General features: G+C 42.2%; 1 protein-coding gene across 2 annotated transcripts in view; it reads left to right on the top strand.

Moving 5' to 3' along the window:
- The first annotated feature begins 1,751 nt into the window (after positions 1 to 1,751).
- Positions 1,752 to 22,493, top strand: part of LOC126295406 (beta-1,3-galactosyltransferase 6-like) — a 77,234-nt gene continuing 56,492 nt past the window's right edge. The window contains exons 1-2 of one of the 2 annotated variants that reach the window (XM_049987887.1): positions 1,752 to 2,047; positions 18,639 to 19,065. In XM_049987887.1, coding sequence (XP_049843844.1) covers positions 18,652 to 19,065 — 414 coding nt within the window. In that variant the 5' untranslated portion in view covers positions 1,752 to 2,047; positions 18,639 to 18,651. The remainder of the gene's footprint in view (positions 2,048 to 18,638; positions 19,066 to 22,493) is intronic. The other variant, XM_049987886.1, reaches the window with a different exon arrangement.

Below are 22,493 nucleotides of genomic sequence, written 5' to 3'. Positions count from 1 at the left end.
GACCTTACAACTTATCTTAGAAGGAAGATTAAGGAAAGGCAAACCTACATTTCTAGCATTTGTAGACTTAGAGAAAGTTTTTGACAATGTTGACTGGAATACTCTCTTTCAAATTCTAAAGGTGCGAAAGGCTATTTACAATTTGTACACAAACCAGATGGCAGTTATAAGAGTTGAGGGACATGAAAGGGAAACAGTGGTTGGGAAGGGAGTGAGACAGGTTTGTAGCCTCTCCCTGACGTTATTTAATCTGTATATTGAGCAGGCAGTAAAGGAAACAAAAGAAAAATTTGGAGTAGGTTTTAAAATCCAGGGAGAAGAAATAGAAACTTTGAGTTTTGCCGATGACATTGTAATTCTGTCAGAGACAGCAAAGGACTTGGAAGAGCAGTTGAACGGAATGGACAGTGTCTTGAAAGGAGGATATAAGATGAACATTAACAAAAGCAAAACGAGGATAATGGAATGTAGTCGAATGAAGTCGGGTGAGGCTGAGGGTATTAGATTAGGAAGTGAGACACTTAAAGTAGTGAAGGAGATTTGCTATTTGGGGAGCAAAATAACTGATGATGGTTGAAGTAGAGAGGATATAAAATGTAGACTGACAGTGGCATGGAAAGTGTTTCTGAAGAAGAGAAATTTGTTAACATCGAGTATAGATTTAAGTGTCAGGAAGTCATTTCTGAAAGTATTTGTATTGGGTGTAGCAATGTATGGAAGTGAAACGTGGACGGTAAATAGTTTGGACAAGAAGAGAATAGATTTTGAAATGTGGTGCTACAGAAGAATGCTGAAGATTAGGTGGGTGGATCATGTAACTAATGAGAAGGTATTGAATAGGATTGGGGAGAAGACAAGTTTGTGGCACAACTTGACTAGAAGAAGGGATCGGTTGGTAGGACATGTCCTGAGTCATCAAGGGATCACAAATTTAGCATTGGAGGTCAGTGTGGAGGGTAAAAATCGTAGAGGGAGACCAACAGATGAATACACTACGCAGATTCGGAAGGATGTGGGTTGGAGTAGGTACTGGGAGATGAAGGAGCTTGCACCAAATATATTAGCGTAGAGAGCTGCACCAAACCAGTCTCAGGACTGAAGACCACAACAACATGGGCAACCAAAATGAAACTATACTACGCTATTGCCGCAGATGGATATTAGTTTGTCTAACATGATCCGTTGTGGGAAATTCTTTTTGTACATCTGTGCTTTAATACTTATTGGGAATCGGATATGCATTACAGATGCTATATTTGAAGTGGCAGATTTACAGTAACGATGGAAACGAAAACTGCGACGAAAGCTATTTTTTATTTTCTGTAAAATCTTTCTTCATTCCCAGACTGCTTTCGTTATCATTCCAGTGCTTCGAATGTTTAACTTCAATATCGACTTTAACGTATGTTGTAGAGGGATACAGCGACACTTCTTGATTCTCTGGAGTTACAAATTTAAATATTTCGAAACACACCCGGTAGATTAGTAAACTGCTTCACTCAAAATCTACCTGGTATAGAAATTGTTCCCCCAAATAACAACATTCAACATCCGATCCGACGTTGTAGTGAGTATTGACTATTGAGGACAGCAGCCTGCAGCTGATTAAATCAAATCGTATATCAGAAAGATACACTAAATCAAAGATCGCATAGTGCAGCTGTTCTCGCAGAGCAAACAGAAAAAACGAGGACAAAATCACTATTTTCAATAGTTTACGTCATGTTTTCTGCTTAGGAGGATGAGCGTACTAAAACCAATTGCCACGGAAATAATCACTTGTGCATATCTCAGTTGTCTTCGCGGTTCCTGACAGAAGTCGACATTTTGCAATGGATGGAAATGGCTGATGCTAGTAATCGATATTGTCACAAATCAGACCTGAGATGTGAATGAAATGAGTGCATATGTTGTGAAAACAAGCGAAACTTTAAACGACTTCATTGTTAAGCTGCGTGAAGTTGAATTTAGGAGATTTATCACCTTGAGTGTTAATATACGTAGAAACATGTGAGAAAACTGTTTTTGTCGTCTGTGGAACACCCATGTGAGTGATAGATTTATTGTATTGTAAACAAACCGAAGGCGATACAAATAAACAACACTGGGTTTTCGTAGAAGATATCAAATACGGAACTGTAGACAGAATGCAAAAGCCACGGCAGTTTGCTGAGAAGTTTTGATATTTTCATTAAGTGTAATTACTACAAAGTAAGAGTGAGTTTCCAGATAATAATGATAACAAACATTAATTTAGAAAACAACGTTAGGAAGTCGAAAATGTGATATACTGGACGAAAGAAAATCGTTCAGTTTGTTGAGGATTTTTTTCAGTTTCGTCGAACATGTACGTATAATTCACTGGACTTTGATTGGCGTCTATACCCATTAATAGAAACATTCACAGGTGGCCAGACCCACCGCATATTGAGAAAGGACGCACATATTCACAACTCTTTTAGCATACGCTGAAACTGTTGAAATGAATGCAGCGTTTAACAGATTCGTTGGGATGGAAACTCCGTACCCTGTCCAGTCACCCTGACTTGAGTTTTCCGTTGTTTTCCACAGTTGTTACTAAGGCGAATGCTTGGATTGTTGCATTTATAGTTTTGGTCGATTTCCAGTCCTGCCCTCGCTTAATCCTACTCTACTTTGTGAATGTTTTACATAAGTATTTATTTTTTCTGTAATGTGTCTGGTGTGTTCAGTACTGTTGTACTGAGTGGTCTTAGGACGAATAAATAAACTAAACTACCGACTTAATGGACAATACGATCGTTGCCTAAAGTGGTTAAAATGTACATTTTTCGCAAACTATGCAGTGACCTTTTAAAAGTTGTACTACAGCAACTGATAGTTGAACCCAGTGGCAGGTGGAATGACACACGTTATAATTTTCTTTTTCTCGCTGTCCATATGGCACCACATAACAACATGTAGGATGAACGTAATGAATACCTTTACAGTTTTATCAATTTAGTGTACCAGTATGAAATATATTGCCCTGATAGAGAATATTTAATGATTAGTTTTTAAAACAGGTCCGTTACTGTTTAAAACTTTTATAGAAACTTCTGTCTGTGATAAGAGTTGAAGATAATTCTCAGTGGAAAGTGCATTTCTTCCACCAGAATCCCATATCCTGCAGTGTGCTGACTGGTGCATGTTTCTGTGTCAAATGACGTGTAGTGCTCAACAAATGGTTGAAGAATATGCATATGTTTTCTCACAATAATACTTAAAAAAAGTCTAATAGTTGGGCTGTTTGACCATTTCTGTAACAACGTATTCAGATGTGTAGGTGCTTCTGTGGTAGCTCTCAGTGTATATGCTTTCAACATGATATGTTGATAATAATAAAAATAAATTTAAACTGAACTGTGAGCTGCAGAATCATAAAATTAGAAATGAAAATGGTTATTATGTAATCTTTGTCTCCTTTTCTAGGGTTCAGTGTGGAGTTATGTACTCTGTTGCTAGGATACTCAACAAGTTCCTGCCTAAGATAAGGTTTTTGTAGTGTAGGCGACTCTCTGTTCAATCTAGGTAATGATAGCTGTGGGAAACCCAGAAGTATCAGTGTAAGATCCACAGAAATGCATCATAATGATTAACTGCCAAAGTATTTGCAACCAACTGCCAGAGATTGAAGTGATCCTCAAAAAAACAATGACACTAGAGTAATTTTATGCACAGATAGCTGGTAAAATCTGCAGTTACAGTAGTGAGATCACTGGAGAAAACTTAAGTGTATACTGACAGTATAGGGAAATGGTGTATTTGTTGCAGTAGAGAAGAAACTCAAATCCACCAAGACAGAAGTTGAAACTGCATGTGAAATTGTTTGGGCAAGACTCAGTATCATGGGTGGGCAACAAATTATAATAGCGATCTCCTGTCAACCACCAGATTCTCTTCCTGACATAACCAACAACTTAAGAGAAAATCTCACTCGGCCTATACTTGAGTTCCCTAATGGGAATGTGATCACTGGAGAAGGTTTTAACTGCCCGACAATCAATTGGAATATTTTTTGTTCTGCTAGTGGTGGGCATGACAAGACACCCTGCAAAACAATACTAAATGTATTCTCCGAAAACTATCTAGAGCACTTTTTCACTCCCCAAAGTGGGGCGGGCTGGCAGCAGCACAATACGTCGTTCTTCAGCCAAGAGAAAAACATAGTCAAATTTGAAAAGAACACATAACATAGAATGGTATATATTGGTGAATAAACAAGAACAAAAATAGATGAGTGTAAATGGTAGATTTAAAAACAACATAGACAAGAGACACACACACACACATGCAGAGAACGAACTATGTGAGTCGGCACGAAAACAAAGAAACACCGCAGTGGGAACACAAATGAATGATGCTGACGACACTGTTGGTGCTGGTGGAACGTAGCACTGCACACAGCACTGGAGAAATACTGACACCACAACGAAAATTTTAAAAATCACTGCATCGAAGGGGACCTACCACTGGGTGAAGGTTATGAGGGGGGGAAACGGGAGTGGAGAGAGACAGTAGAGAGAAACCAGGATGGGGGGAGGAGAGGAGAAGGAAGGTGCCAGAAGCCTGGGGGAGGTGAAAAGGAGAAAGGAGGTGGCAAGCAGAGGAAGAGAAGAGAAGGGGAAGAGGGAGGAAGCCCTGAGGAGGGGTAGATGGAAGGCACGAGGACATCGATCCGGGAGGGGGAGTTGGTGGAAACCACCTTGGGTGAGCGTATGGAGCGTGTGGACATGGAGACCAGGCGGGACACTGTGATACAGGCGCAACAGCGGGCTAGGTTGGGAGAGGATGGGGGAAACCAAAAGATTGGGGGGGGGGATCCAGTTTGCCTGAAATGTATAGGATCGTAAACAGCCAGTTTTGACACTTTGCTGTCATCTTCAGGTTTTCAAAAATTTTTGTTTTAAGATGTGTTCATTTTGAGTTTGACCTCACACCATGTAGTCAAGTAGATAAAGTGTAGCACATTTGTCTACATGTCAACTTGACATGAAGTCAAATCCAGGGTCGACCGAAGTGTCCGATCCCACCCATCGGCTTTGACCCGTGACGTTAGGCTGTTGTGGTGTGTGACGTCACGACGGCGCGGAATTTAGTTTGTGAGAGTGGCGTGTTTGTAGGTGTCGTTTTGATGCGATCAGTGGTGCTCTCTGGTGGTGTGTTAGGTGATGTTTTTGGTTTAGTTTGCGAATGTGGCGTCATGTGTGAATTTTGGTAAATTGCTTTTTTTATGTCTTTGTTAGGTATAGATATGACTGACAGGGTCAACAGTTTTCAGTTGTCGGCTATGATGGGGGCAGTGTGTTATCTCTATTAAAATTTCTTCAACTATTTGGGTTTTTGGATGAAGTCGTGAAGTGGTCAGTATGACGTGAAGAAATGAGTCTTACTTGAGGTTCCAGCGTCTTGGACCAGGGACGGCTGTATGTGGAGATGTCGTAAGGATAACAGGTCAAGGGAAGTGTTCGATCCCAATGTGTGGCTGTGAATGTTGGTATCGGGAGATGTTTTTGAGCTATATGGGTAAAGGGAAGTGTTCGATCCCAATTTATGAGATTGGGAACTGCTGTTGAGCTATATAGATCAAGGGAAGTGTCCGATTCCAGTGGTATTGGGGAGTTTTGTGCTGTCAGTTTTTTTCGTCGTTTTGCATGGTTCTGTATGGGGGTGGGTGTCTAAATTTGTTTATATTTAGTTTGCCCCCACCCAAAAACCCCGTATTTCCCGTGTTTGTCCTGTTAGTGTCATTAGGCTTTTTGTGGAATGTGTGTGTGTTTGTTTTTCAATGTATTTTCTTCCTCATAATGTGTACGTAATGACTTTATATGCGCCATATTGGAATTGTGGTTTATGGCCGTTTCCGCCATATTTGTGACGTCATGGGTCAAAGCAGACGGGCAGGATCGGACGCTTCCGTATTTCCAAAATCCAAAAGAAACACATTTTATAGAAAAATTTTTGAAGGCCTGAAGTTGACAACAAAGTCTGTCGAAACGAGTTGTTTGTAAATAAAGAAATTTTTATGTGCTCTTGGTTTTAGAAAGCTTTTACAAAATAATACAAATCACTCCTTCTGGTTTCTCAGCATGAGAAAATTCAATACACCCAGCCGGACAGTTCACAGTGGAAGAGATCCCCCATGGTATATGGACACAATTTTTTTTTTTTTTTTTAAAAAAGAGTCTAGTCAATAACAGTATAAAACAATGCATAGAGCTATAGTTAGAGAGATACTGAATGAAACATGTTTGACGGAAGCAGAATGTTGTTAATTTACCTTTGACAAAACCCAAATAAGTTCTGGTCATATGTAGAATCTGTTACCGGTAGAAAGTGTTCATTCACTCGTGGAAGAGACAGCAACTGAAATTGAGTGTAGCAAAGTAAAAGTAGAAATGCTTAACTGTTTTCAAATATTCCTTTAGAAAGGAAAACCTAGGAGTATTGCCCCAACTTAATTCTTATACTTCTGGAAAGACGAGTGAAATAGATATTATGTAAGTGCCATTGAGAAGCAGTTGATATCATTGAAATTCAATAAAGCCTCAGGGTCTGATGGAATCCCTATCAGATTCTGTACCCATTTTGTAGTTGAGTTAGCCCCTCTGTTAACTACAGTCTGTGATTGTTCCGTCAAACAACAGACTGTGCCCAGTTGTTGGAAAAAGCACAGGTGGTGTGTCTACAAGAAGGTTTGTAGATGTGATCCACAAAACCCCTGCCTACTATCCCTGTCAACCATTTGGGGAACCACCCCCTCCATACCAACCAGCATGGATTTTGTAAACATAGATCACGTGAAGCCCATCTTACACTTTTCCCACATGGCATCCTGAAAGCCATAGATCAAGTCAGTCAGGTGGATGCAGCATTTCTCCATTTCCAAAAATTGTTTGAGCTAGTACCTCACATATCCTTATTATGAAAAGGACAATTGTTTGGGGCATCTGGTGAAATGTGTGACAGCTTTGAGGATGTCTTGGAAAGAAGAATGCAGCAAGTTATCTTGAATGGAGAGTCACTGACAGGTATAAAAGTAACTTCAGGTGTACCACAGGGAGGTGTGTTGGGTCCCTTGCGGTTCATATTGTATATTAACAACCTTGTGGACAATATTAAGAGTAATGTCAGACTTTTTACAGATGATACAGTTATCTGCAAGAAAGTACAGTCTGAAAGTAGCTGCACAAATATTCAATCAGAGTGTGATAACATTTTGAAGTAGTGCTAAGATTCCAGAATGAAATTTCCACTCTGCAGCGGAGTGTGTACACTGATATGAAACTTCCTGGCAGATTAAAACTGTGTGCCCGACCGAGACTGGAACTCGGGACCTTTGCCTTTCGCGGGCAAGTGCTCTACCACCTGAGCTACTGAAGCACGACTCTTGCTCGGTACTCACAACTTTACTTCTGCCAGGGCCTCATCTCCTACCTTCCAAACTTTACAGAAGCTCTCCTGCGAAACTTGCAGAACTAGCACTCCTGAAAGAAAGGATATTGCGGAGACATGGCTTTGCCACAGCCTGGGGGGTGTTTCCAGAATGAGATTTTCACTCTGCAGTGCAGTGTGCGCTGATATGAAACTTCCTGGCAGATTAAAACTGTGTGCCCAACTGAGACTGGAACTCGGGACATTTGCCTTTCGCGGGCAAATGCTCTACCATCAAAGCTACCGAAGCACGACTCACGCCCGGTACTCACAGCTTTACTTCTGCCAGTACCTCGTCTCTTACCTTCCAAACTTTACAGAAGCTCTCCTGCGAATCTTGCAGAACTAGCACTCCTGAAAGGATATTGTGGAGACATGGCTTACCCACAGCCTGGGGGGTGTTTCCAGAATGAGATTTTCACTCTGCAGCGGAGTGTGCACTGATATGAAACTTCCTGGCAGATTAAAACTGTGTGCCCGACCGAGACTGGAACTCGGGACCTTTGCCTTTCGCGGGCATGTGCTCTACCATCTGAACTACCGAAGCACGACTCACGCCCGGTACTCACAGCTTTACTTCTGCCAGTACCTTGTCTCCTACCTTCCAAACTTTACAGAAGCTCTCCTGCGAAACTTGCAGAACTAGCACTCCTGAAAGAAAGGATATTGCGGAGACATGGCTTAGCCACAGCGGGGGGTTCCAGAATGAGATTTTCACTCTGCAGCAGAGTGTGCACTGATATGAAACTTCCTGGCAGATTAAAACTGTGTGCCTGACCGTGCTAAGATTGACGCCTAGTTTTAAATGTTGAGAAATGTAAAATTGTGCACTTCACAAAATAAATGAATAAAAACATAGTATCCTGTGACTATAATATAAATGAGTCACAGTCAGAATTGGTAAACTCATTCAAATACAGTGCTGCAACACTTATTAAGCACATGAACTGGAACAGTTGTGTAGGTTCAGTTGTGGGTAAAGCAGGTAGTAGGCTTTTCAGTTTATTGGTAGGATACTAGAGAAAAGCAAATGATCTACAAAGTAGGACACAAAAAAGTCACTCATTTGATCTATCCTGGGATATTGCTCAAGTATGTGGGATCTATATGAAACGAATGGCTCAGAGCACTATGGGACTTAACATCTGATTTCATCAGTCCCCTAGAACTTAGAACTACTTAAACCTAACTAAGCTAAGACATCATACACATCCATGCCCGAGGGAGGATTCAAACCTGCGACCGTAGCAGTCGCGCAGTTCCGTACTGAAGCGCCTAGAACCGCTCGGCCACCACGGCCAGCCATACCAAACAGGACTGGCAAAGGGTATTGAACATATACAGAGAAGGGCAGCACAAATGGTCACAATTTTGTTTGGCCTGCGGGAGTGTGTCACTGAATGTTGAAAAAACTGAACTGGCAGACTCTTTAAACTATACCAATAAGGAATTGGCTTTAAGTGATGACTCTAAGAATATACCCAACCTAATAGGATCATGAAGATAGGATTAGATTAATTACAGCACTCACAGAGATGTTTAAACAATCATTTTTCCCGCACTCTGTACTTCAATGAAATGTGACAAAGCCCCAATAGCTGGTACAGTGTAATATTCCCTCTGCTGTGCATTTCACAGTGGTTTGCAGTGTATAGATGTAGATGTAGAAGCAAGAAATTTGGAATCCCCACTGCTCAAAAGAAAATTGTAACATCCCTCTTTACCTGCATCTTTGACAAGTTATATGATTAGCAAGAGTCAAAGATTCCAAATTTCTTTTAGTTAGAGGGGAAGATGAAGTGTTCATTTTAATGTTTGCTAATGTACTGGAATCAGGTCCCTGTATTTGTATATGTATATAAACATTTTAATGATGTAAGTAAAATAGAAAGAAACATTCCACATGGGAAAAATATATTAAAAACAAAGATTCCATGACTTACCAAGTGGGAAAGCGCCGGTAGATAGGCACAATAAAAAAAAACACACACACAAAATTTCGAGCTTTCGCAACCAGCGGTTGCTTCGTCAGGAAAGAGGGAAAGCAGCTATTTGATTTAACTGAAGAAGCATCCACTTTCTTTCATATATTCTAGGTTGATTTTAGCAGTCCCAAGCACAAATATCATAAAGCAATATAGTGATAGTTTATTGTTAATATGGTACATAATTAAGTTTTTATGATTTACTTGTAATTTTTTAGCGTATACCTTGACTTTTACTATATCTTCAGTTTTTCTAGGATTTTTATGTTTCATAAGTTTTATGTTATGATGTGGTAGTGACAATTTAGAATTTGAATTCTTTCTATGTGATGCAGCAGTTTAGTGCTTGCTGGTTCTTTCAGCAAGGCTATAGTTGGTTCATTGCCCCATTTCTTTTGTAAACTGATCAATAGAACGGCTGTGGTGACAGTACTTGGCTTTCAAAATCAAATCTGTGAACTTCTCATGTTTGTTGTTAGATTGTTCTTCAGCTTCCTGTAGACCAGATCCTGTTGCAGAGCTGTTATTTTCTAGTGGTAATCGCCAGCACGTAATGAAAGTGTAGCATTTCCTTTGCCAGCAGGTAGGGCTATTGCGTTTTCATCTTCTTTCAGCAGTCTTAGTGCCCTCTGTTCTACTGTTGTCATATTTGGTTTCCGAAGTTGGTATTTTTTGATGATCTTGTATGTTTCCCATCTAATAAACAGCAAATGCCCATTACATACAATGTACTGGCCACCAGTCATAGGAGAAACACAGTACTACATCTCACAATACTGCATAGAACACATTAGATGCATACATCAGGAGCTTAAGATAAGTCAGCAGTGGCAGAACATAGCTTCAATGAGGGACGTACATTCGAATTTAAGGAAACCAAAATGTTGTGCCGAGCTAGTGAGAGTATCATCAAAGAATCTATTGAGATAAGACTCCATGTAACCTTGTTAACAGGGTCAAAGGCTATCAGCTAAGTTCAACATGGAACCCTGCGCTAGCAGCTATGCGCCAAGAACACACCCGACAGCTGGCGCTTCAAGAGTCAGAGGTCACCAATGATACCTCACCAGATGTCCACTGGGAACCTAACTTGGGATATTATTTCCCTAGTGTCATGTGAGTTCCACTTCCCCCATGTGTGAGAATTGCAGGTGTTCACAATACCATTACGTGTAAAAGTGTAGCCTTGTCTGTAAATAAAGTGTGTAGCATGACATATGTCTGTACAGTCAATCATTGACAAAATTGGGGAATACAGAAGCGTCTGATTCCACCCATCTGCTTTGACCCATGACGTCACCAGTATGATGCCTATGGTGTCATTACATAAATGACAACAAACACGAAAATACATATAACACCAACACACACATCTCTCTCCAAAAATATAATCAAACTAACGGGACGAACGTGGGAGATTGGGGGGTTCTGGGTGGGGACAAACTAAATATAAACATACAGACACACATACACCACAATCCCAAACCACACAAGACGATGACATAAAAACACACAAAATTCCCAAGTTCCGCTACACTTACAATATCGGCAGGAATCGGTTACTTCCCTTCATCTACATAGTTCAACCACAGTTGTCGAAACCACAAAATAAAAACCAACTACTCCAAAAATTATAATCACACTGCAACTATCAATACCATAAAACCAACACCTAAAACAACAAAAATTGGAATTGGACACTTCCCTTGACCTATATAGGTCAACAGCAGCTCACTATACCAGAACACATAGCTACAACACTTTGGAATTGTACACTTCCCTTGACCTATATAGTCAACAGCAACTCATGATACCAAGTCACACAGAGCTATGACAACAAATTGCTATCGGTCACTTCCCATGACCTAAGCAGCCCAAATACAGCTGAAAATTGAAATAGAGTACTTCCCTCTAAGATACATAAATCAACTACAAGTGCCGGAAAAAAAAAAAAAAAAAAAAAAAAAAAAAAAAAAAAAAAACGCCAACACATGCAGTAAATAACACCAAACCAACAACACATAAAAACACCACGGAAGATCATAACACATGAACAATAGACCCACAAAAAAAAGACTACTTACCATAAAAAAGTTCCAGCACTACATACTAACCCCAAACTCGCATATTCTGCTGGCATACCCCACATTTAACTGTCTCCGTCACAAGCCCAAAAAGTTGCAGAATCTTAATGACGGACGACATGTCGTCCCCATTTCAGCCCACAGACACATGCTATTAAACTTAGAAGTCATATCTGTACCTAACAAAAGAAGCCACAAATTGAATTAAATGACTTACCGCGCAATAGACAGCAAACCGATAACATCAAACGACACCACAATAACATAAACACACCGGAAACTTAATTCCTAACTTGCCGAAACTAACTGCCATTCTTCTACCGATAAATGCACACTCCCAGCACTGACACCCTAATGAACCCAATACACCACCAGAGGATACCACCAACCACAACAAGACGGCGTCTACAAATACAATACACTCATAAACTAAACTCCGTGCCGTCATGACGTCATACAACACGACACCCTTACGTCACAGGTTGAAGCCGATAGGTGGGATCGGACACCTCCGTTGACCCCACTGAGTCATCGGGATGTTGCAAAGGCTGCACATGGAATGGGTACAAGCCTTCAGAACGTAACAGACGCCGCACTCACATGCGCAGAATATCGAGGCAACAACTAGTGCGCCATGTACTGGTTGTGGTATTCTGTTGTACCATTGCAATAATGCCTTCTCTTTCCTCAGCTAGCTGGATGGCCTCACAGTCTGGTTTTACTTGTACACTGGGTGGTGTTCTGAGTTCACGTAATATATGAAAACTGTGGGAAATAACCTGACATAGGTAGTTCGTCCCTCAAGGAAAAGTCTGTGGTATTCTTTCAGAGCCGCATGGGTAGTGTCATCACAGTATCTGTATACGAACAACATGCCTGTACATTCTGCATGGGTATGCAGCATTTCAGTATTTATGGATACAAAGACTTGCTTAATTAAACAACACCAACCATGACTTGCACGTGGCCTGCTGACTGATCCGACCCATGATTGTGCGCTATGTACGCTTGCATCTGTTGCCTCGGTGGACGTCAGAGAGTTGCCATCTGTTGTAAAAGCCCCACACTTCGTGTAGGATAGATCAGTTATCCGTCCCACCATTATTCTGTCCAACGCAGCATCTACGAGGGCCGTTTGAAAGTCCAAGAGATGGCACCGCCAGCACGTATCGAGGTTATGTTTAGTTAGTAGCATCTTTGGAAAGAACACATACCAAGTTTCAGCCATATTGGTCTATTTCTTTGAGTTTGGCATTCGTGTCGATCAAGGATGTCGAGTGATTGTCAAAAATTGAAGAAAAAAGAATTCCGTGTGCTGATTTAATGTTACTTTATGAAAGGCAAAACGCCTCTGGAGACTAAAGAGGAGCTTGATAAACATTACGGTGACTCTGCACCTTTGATTAGAACAGTTTATAAGTGGTTTCAAAATTTTTTGAGTGGCCATATGGCCACAAGTGACGCTGAACATTCTGGACACCCTGTGGAGGTTACGACTCCACAAATCATTGATAAAACCCATGATATGGTGATAGATGACAGAAGAGTTAAGGTACATGAGATTGCTAGTGCTGTGGGCATCTTGAATATATGGATACATAATATTTTGCATAAACATTTGGACATGAGAAAGCTATCCGCAAGATGGGTTCCACGATTGCTCGCAAACAACAATCTAAACAATGGGTTACCAAGGGAGAATTTGCACCAAAACAGGTGAAGACCATTCCTTCGGCCGGAAAGGTTATGGCAACTGTCTTTTGGGATTCGTAAGGGATAATCCTCCTCGATTATCTGGAAAAGGGTAAAACTATTACGGTTCATATTATTCAGCGTTACTGGACTGTTTGAAAACCGAGCTGCAAGAAAAACACCAGCGATTGGACCGCCAAAAGTCCTTTTCCATCACGACAATTCACCAGCACAAACCTCAGCAGTTGTGGTCGCAAAATTAAAGGAAATACGATTCCAACTCATTTCACATCCCCCCTATTCTCCAGACTATTCTCCCTCGGACTAGTATTTGTTCCCCAATTTGAAGAAATGGCTGGCAGGACAAAGATTTTATTCAGACGAGGAGGTGATTGTTGCAACTAATAGCTATTTTGCAGACTTGGACAATTCCTATTATTCAGAAGGGATCAACAAATTAGAACAGCGTTGGACAAAGTGTATAAGTCTAATAGCGACTATGTCGAAAAATAAAAAAGGTTTATCCCAAACATGTAAGTAGTTTTTATTTTTGCATGGACTTTTCAAATGCTCCTCGTATACTGTGTGTGCTCTGGCCGAAGGCAGTTCGCTCCGCGCTCTTGTATGTGCAAGTGCTGAATAAAGCAAGACCCATAGGTAGTGTTGTTTGGATAAGTGAAACATACTCAGGTGGTATACAAAGCAAATCATTTAGTATTTATAATCGCCTATGGTTCTCTCTTGTGAAACACTTTTTCCACTGATAATTGCTGCATCATCAGTATGTGCATAAATCTGAGTTGGCTTCATGCCTATACAGGGTGTTACAAAAAGGTACGGCCACACTTTCAGGAAACGAAGGGAAGACGAATGGAATATTCCAGAATTTGAAACACGAACATCTGCTAGCATGAGTTTCTTAGAAGTAGATACCTTAGGGGTTGCGAAGCAATTCAAATCGCTTGATACGGGCAAGTCTTCAGGTCCAGATTGTATACCGATTAGGTTCCTTTCAGATTACGCTGATACTATAGCTCCCTACTTAGCACTCATATACAACCGCTCGCTCACCGATAGATCTGTACCTACAGATTGGAAAATTGCGCAGGTCGCACCAGTGTTCAAGAAGGGTAGTAGGAGTAATCCATTTAACTACAGACCTATATCATTGACGTCAGTTTGCAGTAGGGTTTTGGAGCATATACTGTATTCAAACATTATGAATCACCTCGAAGGGAACGATCTATTGACACGTAATCAGCATGGCTTCAGAAAACATCGCTCTTGTGCAACGCAGCTAGCTCTTTATTCGCACGAAGTAATGGCCGCTATTGACAGGGGATCTCAAGTTGATTCCGTATTTCTAGATTTCCGGAAAGCTTTTGGCACCGTTCCTCACAAGCGACTTCTAATCAAGTTGCGGAGCTATGGGGTATCGTCTCAGTTGTGCGACTGGATTCGTGATTTCCTGTCAGGAAGGTCGCAGTTCGTAGTAATAGACGGCAAATCATCGAGTAAAACTGAAGTGATATCAGGTGTTCCCCAGGGAAGCGTCCTGGGACCTCTGCTGTTCCTGATCTATATAAATGACCTGGGTGACAATCTGAGCAGTTCTCTTAGACTGTTCGCAGATGATGCTGTAATTTACCGTCTAGTAAGGTCATCCGAAGACTAGTATCAGCTGCAAAGCGATTTAGAAAAGATTGCTGTATGGTGTGTCAGGTGGCAGTTGACGCTAAATAACGAAAAGTGTGAGATGATCCACATGAGTTCCAAAAGAAATCCGTTGGAATTCGGTTACTCGATAAATAGTACAATTCTCAAGGCTGTCAATTCAACTAAGTATCTGGGTGTTAAAATTACGAACAACTTCAGTTGGAAGGACCACATAGATAATATTGTCGGGAAGGGGAGCCAAAGGTTGCGTTTCATTGGCAGGAGACTTAGCAGATGCAACAAGTCCACTAAAGAGACAGCTTACACTACACTCGTTCGTCCTCTGTTAGAATATTGCTGCGCGGTGTGGGATCCTTACCAGGTGGGATTGACGAAGGACATCGAAAGGGTGCAAAAAAGGGCAGCTCGTTTTGTGTTATCGCGTTATAGGGGAGAGAGTGTGGCAGATATGATACACGAGTTGGGATGGAAGTCATTACAGCATAGACGTTTTTCGTCGCGGCGAGACCTTTTTACGAAATTTCAGTCACCAACTTTCTCTTCCGAATGCGAAAATATTTTGTTGAGCCCAACCTACATAGGTAGGAATGATCATCAAAATAAAATAAGAGAAATCAGAGCTCGAACAGAAAGGTTTAGGTGTTCGTTTTTCCCGCTCGCTGTTCGGGAGTGGAATAGTAGAGAGATAGTATGATTGTGGTTCGATGAACCCTCTGCCAAGCACTTAAATGTGATTTGCAGAGTAGTCATGTAGATTCCTCACACACAAATAAAGAAAAGATGTTATGTGGACATGTGTCCGGAAATGCTTAATTTCCATGTTAGAGCTCATTTTAGTTTCGTTCACCTACGCTCAATGGAGCACGTTATCATGATTTCATACGGGATACTCTACCTGTGCTGCTAGAACATGTGCCTTTACAAGTACGACACAACATGTGGTTCATGCACGATGGAGCTCCTGCACATTTCAGTCGAACTGTTCGTACGCTTCTCAATAACAGATTCGGTGACCGATGGATTGGTAGAGGTGGACCAATTCCATGGCCTCCACGCTCTCCTGATCTCAGTCCTCTTGACTTTCATTTATGTGGGGGCATTTGAGAGCTCTTGTCTATGCAACCCCGGTACCAAATGTAGAGACTCTTCGTGCTCGTGTTGTGGACAGCTGTGATACAATCCTGCTTGAAGTCTACATAGAAGTTATGAAGCACAATATTATAGTCATATACCTCTTCATGTACTACCCTCAGCACAAATATGTGATCTTTTGTTGGTCTATTAGGCCAAAATTGACACTGATATTCTCCCAGAGTCTCCTCTGCATAAGGAACTTCTGTTATAAATAATACTAGGGAGAATTTTATAGTTACATTGAGCAGGGTACTGCCTCGGTAATTTGAACAAGTCTTGTCTACTTTTTTATGGATTGGTTGAATTATTCATAAGGTCCACTATTCTGGGGTTCTTTCCTGATTCTGTATCAACTTCATAAGTTTGTGGATTTACTTATGGAGACCAATTCCCCATTTTTCAACAGTTCTGCTGTTATTCCATCAGACCTGGTCTCTTCTAGTTTTTTCAGACAGTGCAACATCTTCTGTAGCTCCTGTAATGTGGGTTCTCCATCTTTGGATTTGCAGTGTAATAGTGTGGTTGCACATTTCTGCTTGAATAGTCCTCCAGAATTTCCTTGACGTATTCTCTCAATCAATCCAGAACACCTTATTTATTTGTCAGCAAATTTCTCTCTTTTTCCCTTACATGCTGTTGTTTTCTGTCTGTTTTTCTTGAGTTGTTTCTTTAATTTTTTTTACAAAACTTCCTGCTCTCATTCCTTTGACGGTACTCTTCCATTCGTCTATCTTTCTCCTTACGACTTACCCTTTTTTTCTCTCCTACACACCCTTTCTGCCTCTCTCTCTTTTCATTATGCAGGGTGTTTATAAATGAATATCGGAGTTTTAACGCTTCATAATATTTATTACATTAAACATACAGCTATAAATGATATGTCAAATGAAAGAGCAACTCAGTTCTACCAAGAACCTTATAAATGTTCAATGTGAGCACCATTTGTCACACGGCACACGTCAAGCCTATAGCCGAGCGCTGGATAGGCCGCAAGGGGCCCAATAACAGGGCTTGCTTTGCTTGGCCTCCACATTCGCCTGACCTAATGCCATGCAATTTTTTCCTTTGGGGCTTCATCAAGGATTGTGTGTATGTGCCTCTGTTACCAGAAGACCTCCCTGAATTAACAAACCAGATTGAAGCAGCTGTTGCTACAATCACTGAAGACACACTTACCAGCGTTTGGGACTTGATGTGTGCTGTGTGACAAATTGTGTTCACAATGAACATTAATAGGTTCTTGGTAAAACTGTTTGAGTTGCTCTTTCATTTAACATATCATTTATAACTGTAAGTTTAATACAATAAATATTATAAAGCATTAAAACACCCTGTATAATGCCTGATCTGATCACGTATTTTGCTGTAAGCATTCCAGCCTCACTTTGTTTTTCTGTTCTGCTGCCTGTCTGCATTCATCATCATACCAGTCTCCATTTCTGATTCTCCTTGTTTCCACCAGTATCTAACAAGCTGTTGTCAGAATGGCATTTTTAATAGAGTTCCATTCTTTGTCTATACGGTCTCCACCACCTTTTGTTTGTAACTTGTGTGTCAATCTGTTCTGATTCTGTTGAATAGTAGACCTATCTTTCAGTTTTTATGTATTCCATTTCTTTGCTCTAGTGCTATTTCCTTTGGGAGACACAGCAAGTTTCTGTCTCATTTTGGGGCCTACTAGATGGTCAGAATCTGAATTAGCATCTACATCTACAATTATACTCCTCAAGCCACCCAACGGTGTGTGGCGGAAGGCACTTTACGTGCCACTGTCATTACCTCCCTTTTCTGTTCCAGTCGCGTACGGTTCGTGGGAAGAACGACTCTCTGAAAGCCTTCGTGCGCACTCGAATCTCTCTAATTTTACATTTGTGATCTCCTCGGGAGGTATAAGTAGGGGGGAAGCAATATATTCGCCACCTCATCCAGAAATGCATCCTCTCGAAACCTGGCGAGCGAGCTATACCGTGATGAAGAGGCCTCTCTTGCAGAGTCTGCCACTCGAGTTTGCTAAACATCTCCGCAATGCTATCACGGTTATCAAATAACCCTGTGACGAAACGCGTCGCTTTTCTTTGGAGCTTCTCTATCTCCTCCGTCAACCCGACCTGGCACAGATCCCACACTGATGAGGAATACTCGAGTATAGGTCAAGCGAGTGTTTTGTAAGCCACCTCCTTTGTTGATGGACTACATTTTCTAAGGATTCTCCCATTGAATCTCAACCTGGTACCTGCCTTACCAACAACTAATTTTATACGATCATTTCACTTCAAATTGTTCCGTATGCATACTCCCAGATATTTTACAGAAGTAACTGTTACCAGTGTTTGTTCCGCTATCATGTAATTGTACAATAAAGGATCCTTCATTCTATGTATTCGCAATACATTACATTTGTCTCTGTTAAGAGTCAGTTGCCACTCTCTGCAGCAAGTGCCTATCCGCTGCAGATCTTCCTGCATTTCGCTACAATTTTCTAATGCTGCAACTTCTCTGTATACTTCTCAGGAAGTGTGCACATTTCTCGCACGCCAACCACTTCGATACCAGTACAGTGTGTTCAGTTTGCCGTAGTAAACACTATTCCACCGATTTGTGTTTTGCACCACAGCCGGGCGGGCGCCATGTTGACGCGACTGCTGCTGCACGCGCTGGTGCGGCGCTTCTTCTCCGTCGCGTACGTGGCGGTGGCGCTCGTCCTGGCCGGCAGCTTCCTTCTGCTGGCCGTGACGAGCGGCGGGCTGCCCTCGCCGTGGCCGGCGTGCCCGGAGCGGCCACCTCCGCCGGAGCGGCCGCCCGGCCGCTTCCTGGTAGTGCTGGTGGTGTCGGCGCCGGCCAACGAGGGCGCCCGCGACACGCTGCGCGACACGTGGTTCCGCTCCTGCCCGCAGGACGGCGACGTGCGCTGCTACTTCGTGTTGGGGACCGCCGGTCTCCCGAGGGACACGGTGCGCGAGCTGGAGGACGAGCGAGACCGCCACCACGACCTGCTTCTGCTGCCCGAAGTCACCGACACGTTCGCCAATCTCACGCTCAAGGTGCGTGGACCACCCTGCCCCGTACGGTTCTCTTTTATTTTGTTCACATGAGAGTGATCCGACTGTGGTGTCGGTTAACAGTTCCTTTTGAATTACATTACTTGTACGAGGTGCATTCAAGTTCTAAGGCCTTCGATTTTTTTTCTCCAGACTGGAAAGAGAGAGAAACATGCGCATTGTTTTAAAATGAGACCGCGTTCATTGTCAATACGTCCCAGAGATGGCAGCACTGTACGGCAGATGGAATTTTACCGCCAGCGGCAAGAATGAGAACCGTTTTAAATACTTAAAATGGCGACGTTTTCCTGACTCGAACAGCGTGCCATCATTCGTTTTCTGAATTTGCGTATTGTGAAACCAATTGAAATTCATCGACAGTTGAAGGAGACGTGTGGTGATGGAGTTATGGATGTGTCGAAAGTGCGTTCGTGGGTGCGACAGTTTTTCGAAGGCAGAACATCGTGTGACAACAAACCGAAACGACCTCGGGCTCGCACAAGCCGGTCTGATGACACAATCGAGAAAGTGTAGAGAATTGTTTTGGGGGATCGCCGAATGACTGTTGAACAGATCGCCTCCACAGTTGGCATTTCTGTGGGTTCTGTGCACACAATCCTGCATTACGACCTGAAAATGCGAAAAGTGTCATCCGGGTGGGTGCCACGAATGCTGACTGAAGAGCACACAGCTGCCTGTGTGGCATGTTGCCGAGCAATGTTGACGCGCAACGACAGCATGAATGGGACTTTCTTTTCGTCGGTTGTGACAATGGATGAGACGTGGATGCCATTTTTTAATAGAGAGACAAAGCGTCAGTCAGCTCAATGGAAGCACACAGATTCACCGCCACCAAAAAAATTTCGGGTATCCACCGGTGCTGAAAAAATGATGGTGTCCATGTTCTGGGACAGCGAGGGTGTAATCCTTACCCATTGCGTTCCAAAGGGCACTACAGTAACAGGTGCATCCTACGAAAATGTTTTGAAGAACAAATTCCTTCCTGCACTGCAACAAAAACGTCAGGGAAGGGCTGCGCGTGTGCTGTTTCACCGAGACAATGCACCCGCACATCGAGCTAACGTTACCTAACAGTTTCTTCGTATAACAACTTTGAAGTGATTCCTCGTGCTCCCTACTCACCTGACCTGGCTCCTAGTGACTTTTGGCTTTTTCCAACAATGAAAGACACTCTCTGTGGCCACACATTCACCAGCCATGCTGCTATTGCTTCAGCGATTTTCCAGTGGTCAAAACAGACTCCTAAAGAAGGCTTCGCTGCTGCCATGGAATCATGATGTCAGCATTATGAAAAATGTGTACGTCTGCAGGGCGATTACGTCAAGAAGTAGCACCAGTTTCATCGATTTCGGGTGAGTAGTTAGTTAAAAAAAAAAATCGGAGGCCTTAGAACTTGAATGCACCTCGTATACCGTGGATCCAGCAATTAGGAATATCTGAAATGTGAAAAGTATTCAAGCAGTTACCTCTAAATTAATTTTAGTTCAATCCAATGGTATACGGGATGTTCAAAAAGCACTTTCCGCAGTGCCGTATGATTGTTAGTCGCGCGTGCCATTTGATGTTCGCCTGCCTGGGTTACTTCCTTTTAAGTGGACTCTCCCAACATTCCATTGTATCCTTTATCTCAGCCTGCGTCAGTAGTATTGTTGTACAGTCTCACAGTTCTTTCAATTTGTTCATCAGAAGCGTTATGAAGTCCCCGCAGATCGTCTTTCATTATCAGGAACAGATGGAAGTCAGACGGTGCTAAATCTCGACTATACTGAGGATGCCATACGGTGGTGACATTCAGTCTCTGAAGTTCTGCTGTGGTGGCATGTGAAGTGTGTGGTTTGCCATTGGCGTGCTGCAGGAAAACATTTCCATTTTCCTTTCAGACCCTTGTTAGTCACCATTTCAGAATTCGCAGCATTGAGATATAACGCTCTGAATTTGTTGTTGTTCTGTGATCAAAGAAATTGACACGGATAACACCATCTGCGTCCCAGAACACTGTGGCCATGATTTTTCCAGCTGAGGGCTGCATCTTGAATTTCTTTTTCTGGGGTGAGTCTTTGTGTCGAAATTCAGTAGACTGACATTTCATCTCCAGGTCGTAATGGTGTACCCACGTTCCGTCTCCTGTCACAGTTGAATGGATTAAGGCATCACCTTCATTCTTGTAATGCAAGAGGAGTTCCTGGCAAATTTCAAGTCCGTGCGCTTTCATTTCAGGAGTCAGCATCCGGGGTATCTATCGTGAACAGATCTTCCGATGGTCAAACAAAGCAATAATGTGGCCCACACGTTCTTGTGAAATGCTGATCATGCTTGCAATTTCTCTCCGAGTGATACGACGATCATCCTGAATCAATCTGTCAACATTTTGCTTGTGAAACTCGGTGGTTGCTGTCACAGGATGTCCAACCCTTTCTTTGCCATGCAGGTCAGTTGTTCCCGCCTCAACGTTTTTAAACTTACTCACCCAGTACTCACATCGTCACAATTGCCATAAACTGCTTTCATTCTCTGATGAATCTCCTTTGGGGTAATGCCTTCTGCTGTCAGGAATTCAATGACTGCATGTTGCTTAAATCGCATTGACCGACCATCTGCTCAGGGTTCCATACAGTACACTGTAACAACACAATGGTTCAATGCTAAGGCTGCTTGCCAACTGGAGCTGTAGACAAGAGGTTACAGAACAAGCCAGTACCTGCTGCATACCAATGCTGCCAACTGTTGAAGGGCTATGAAGGTGGAGGCATTACTTTTCAGTCAACCCTTGTAATTTCCATATGAGATGGTAATATTTGTTACTTGTGTGCAATGTTTACAGGAAGGGATACAGACTTTGTACTGTGATAACCATCTGCATCTCCAGTAGCCTGCAGTCGCGTAAGAGATTCCATTTCACAATTGTTCGCAGTACTTTTTTGAACGGTGAGCCACGGAATGTTCAGTTGTTGCGACACAGCTTGTGCACTGCTCGAAGATTGCAAATTGCATCCAGCATTCTCAGCTGTGGTAATGGTAATATCTTCAACAATTTGTAATGCAATTGGGTATCAGTCTCTATCATGAACAGTTCCTGAATCGCCAACTAATGTGAAATTCTAAATTGTGCTCTTCAACCCACTTTGCAAAAAGAGGAACTCTCTGTATTCCTGTAATGCATCTGCACTTGTGAAGAGCAACAGCACTCTTGCTGTTGTTTTGATATACATACATATGTTAACTGTCTAAACTGCAGTACACACTGATGCCTGTGTTTCAACCCTATATCATCATACCAGTATCAGTACCGGTGCCTAATGGCAAATCATGACACTAACACTACTGACAACGTAAATCGTGCAGCACACACTTTGAACATCATTTCTATCAAGTGCAACAATGACACTAACAGCTGTGTTTGAAAATTATGA

This window comes from Schistocerca gregaria, chromosome 11 (genome assembly GCF_023897955.1).
Source record: "Schistocerca gregaria isolate iqSchGreg1 chromosome 11, iqSchGreg1.2, whole genome shotgun sequence".
Taxonomy (NCBI): Eukaryota; Metazoa; Arthropoda; class Insecta; order Orthoptera; family Acrididae; genus Schistocerca; species Schistocerca gregaria.
Note: the sequence above shows the minus strand (reverse complement) of the source record. Positions and strands in the feature narration are given on the sequence as shown.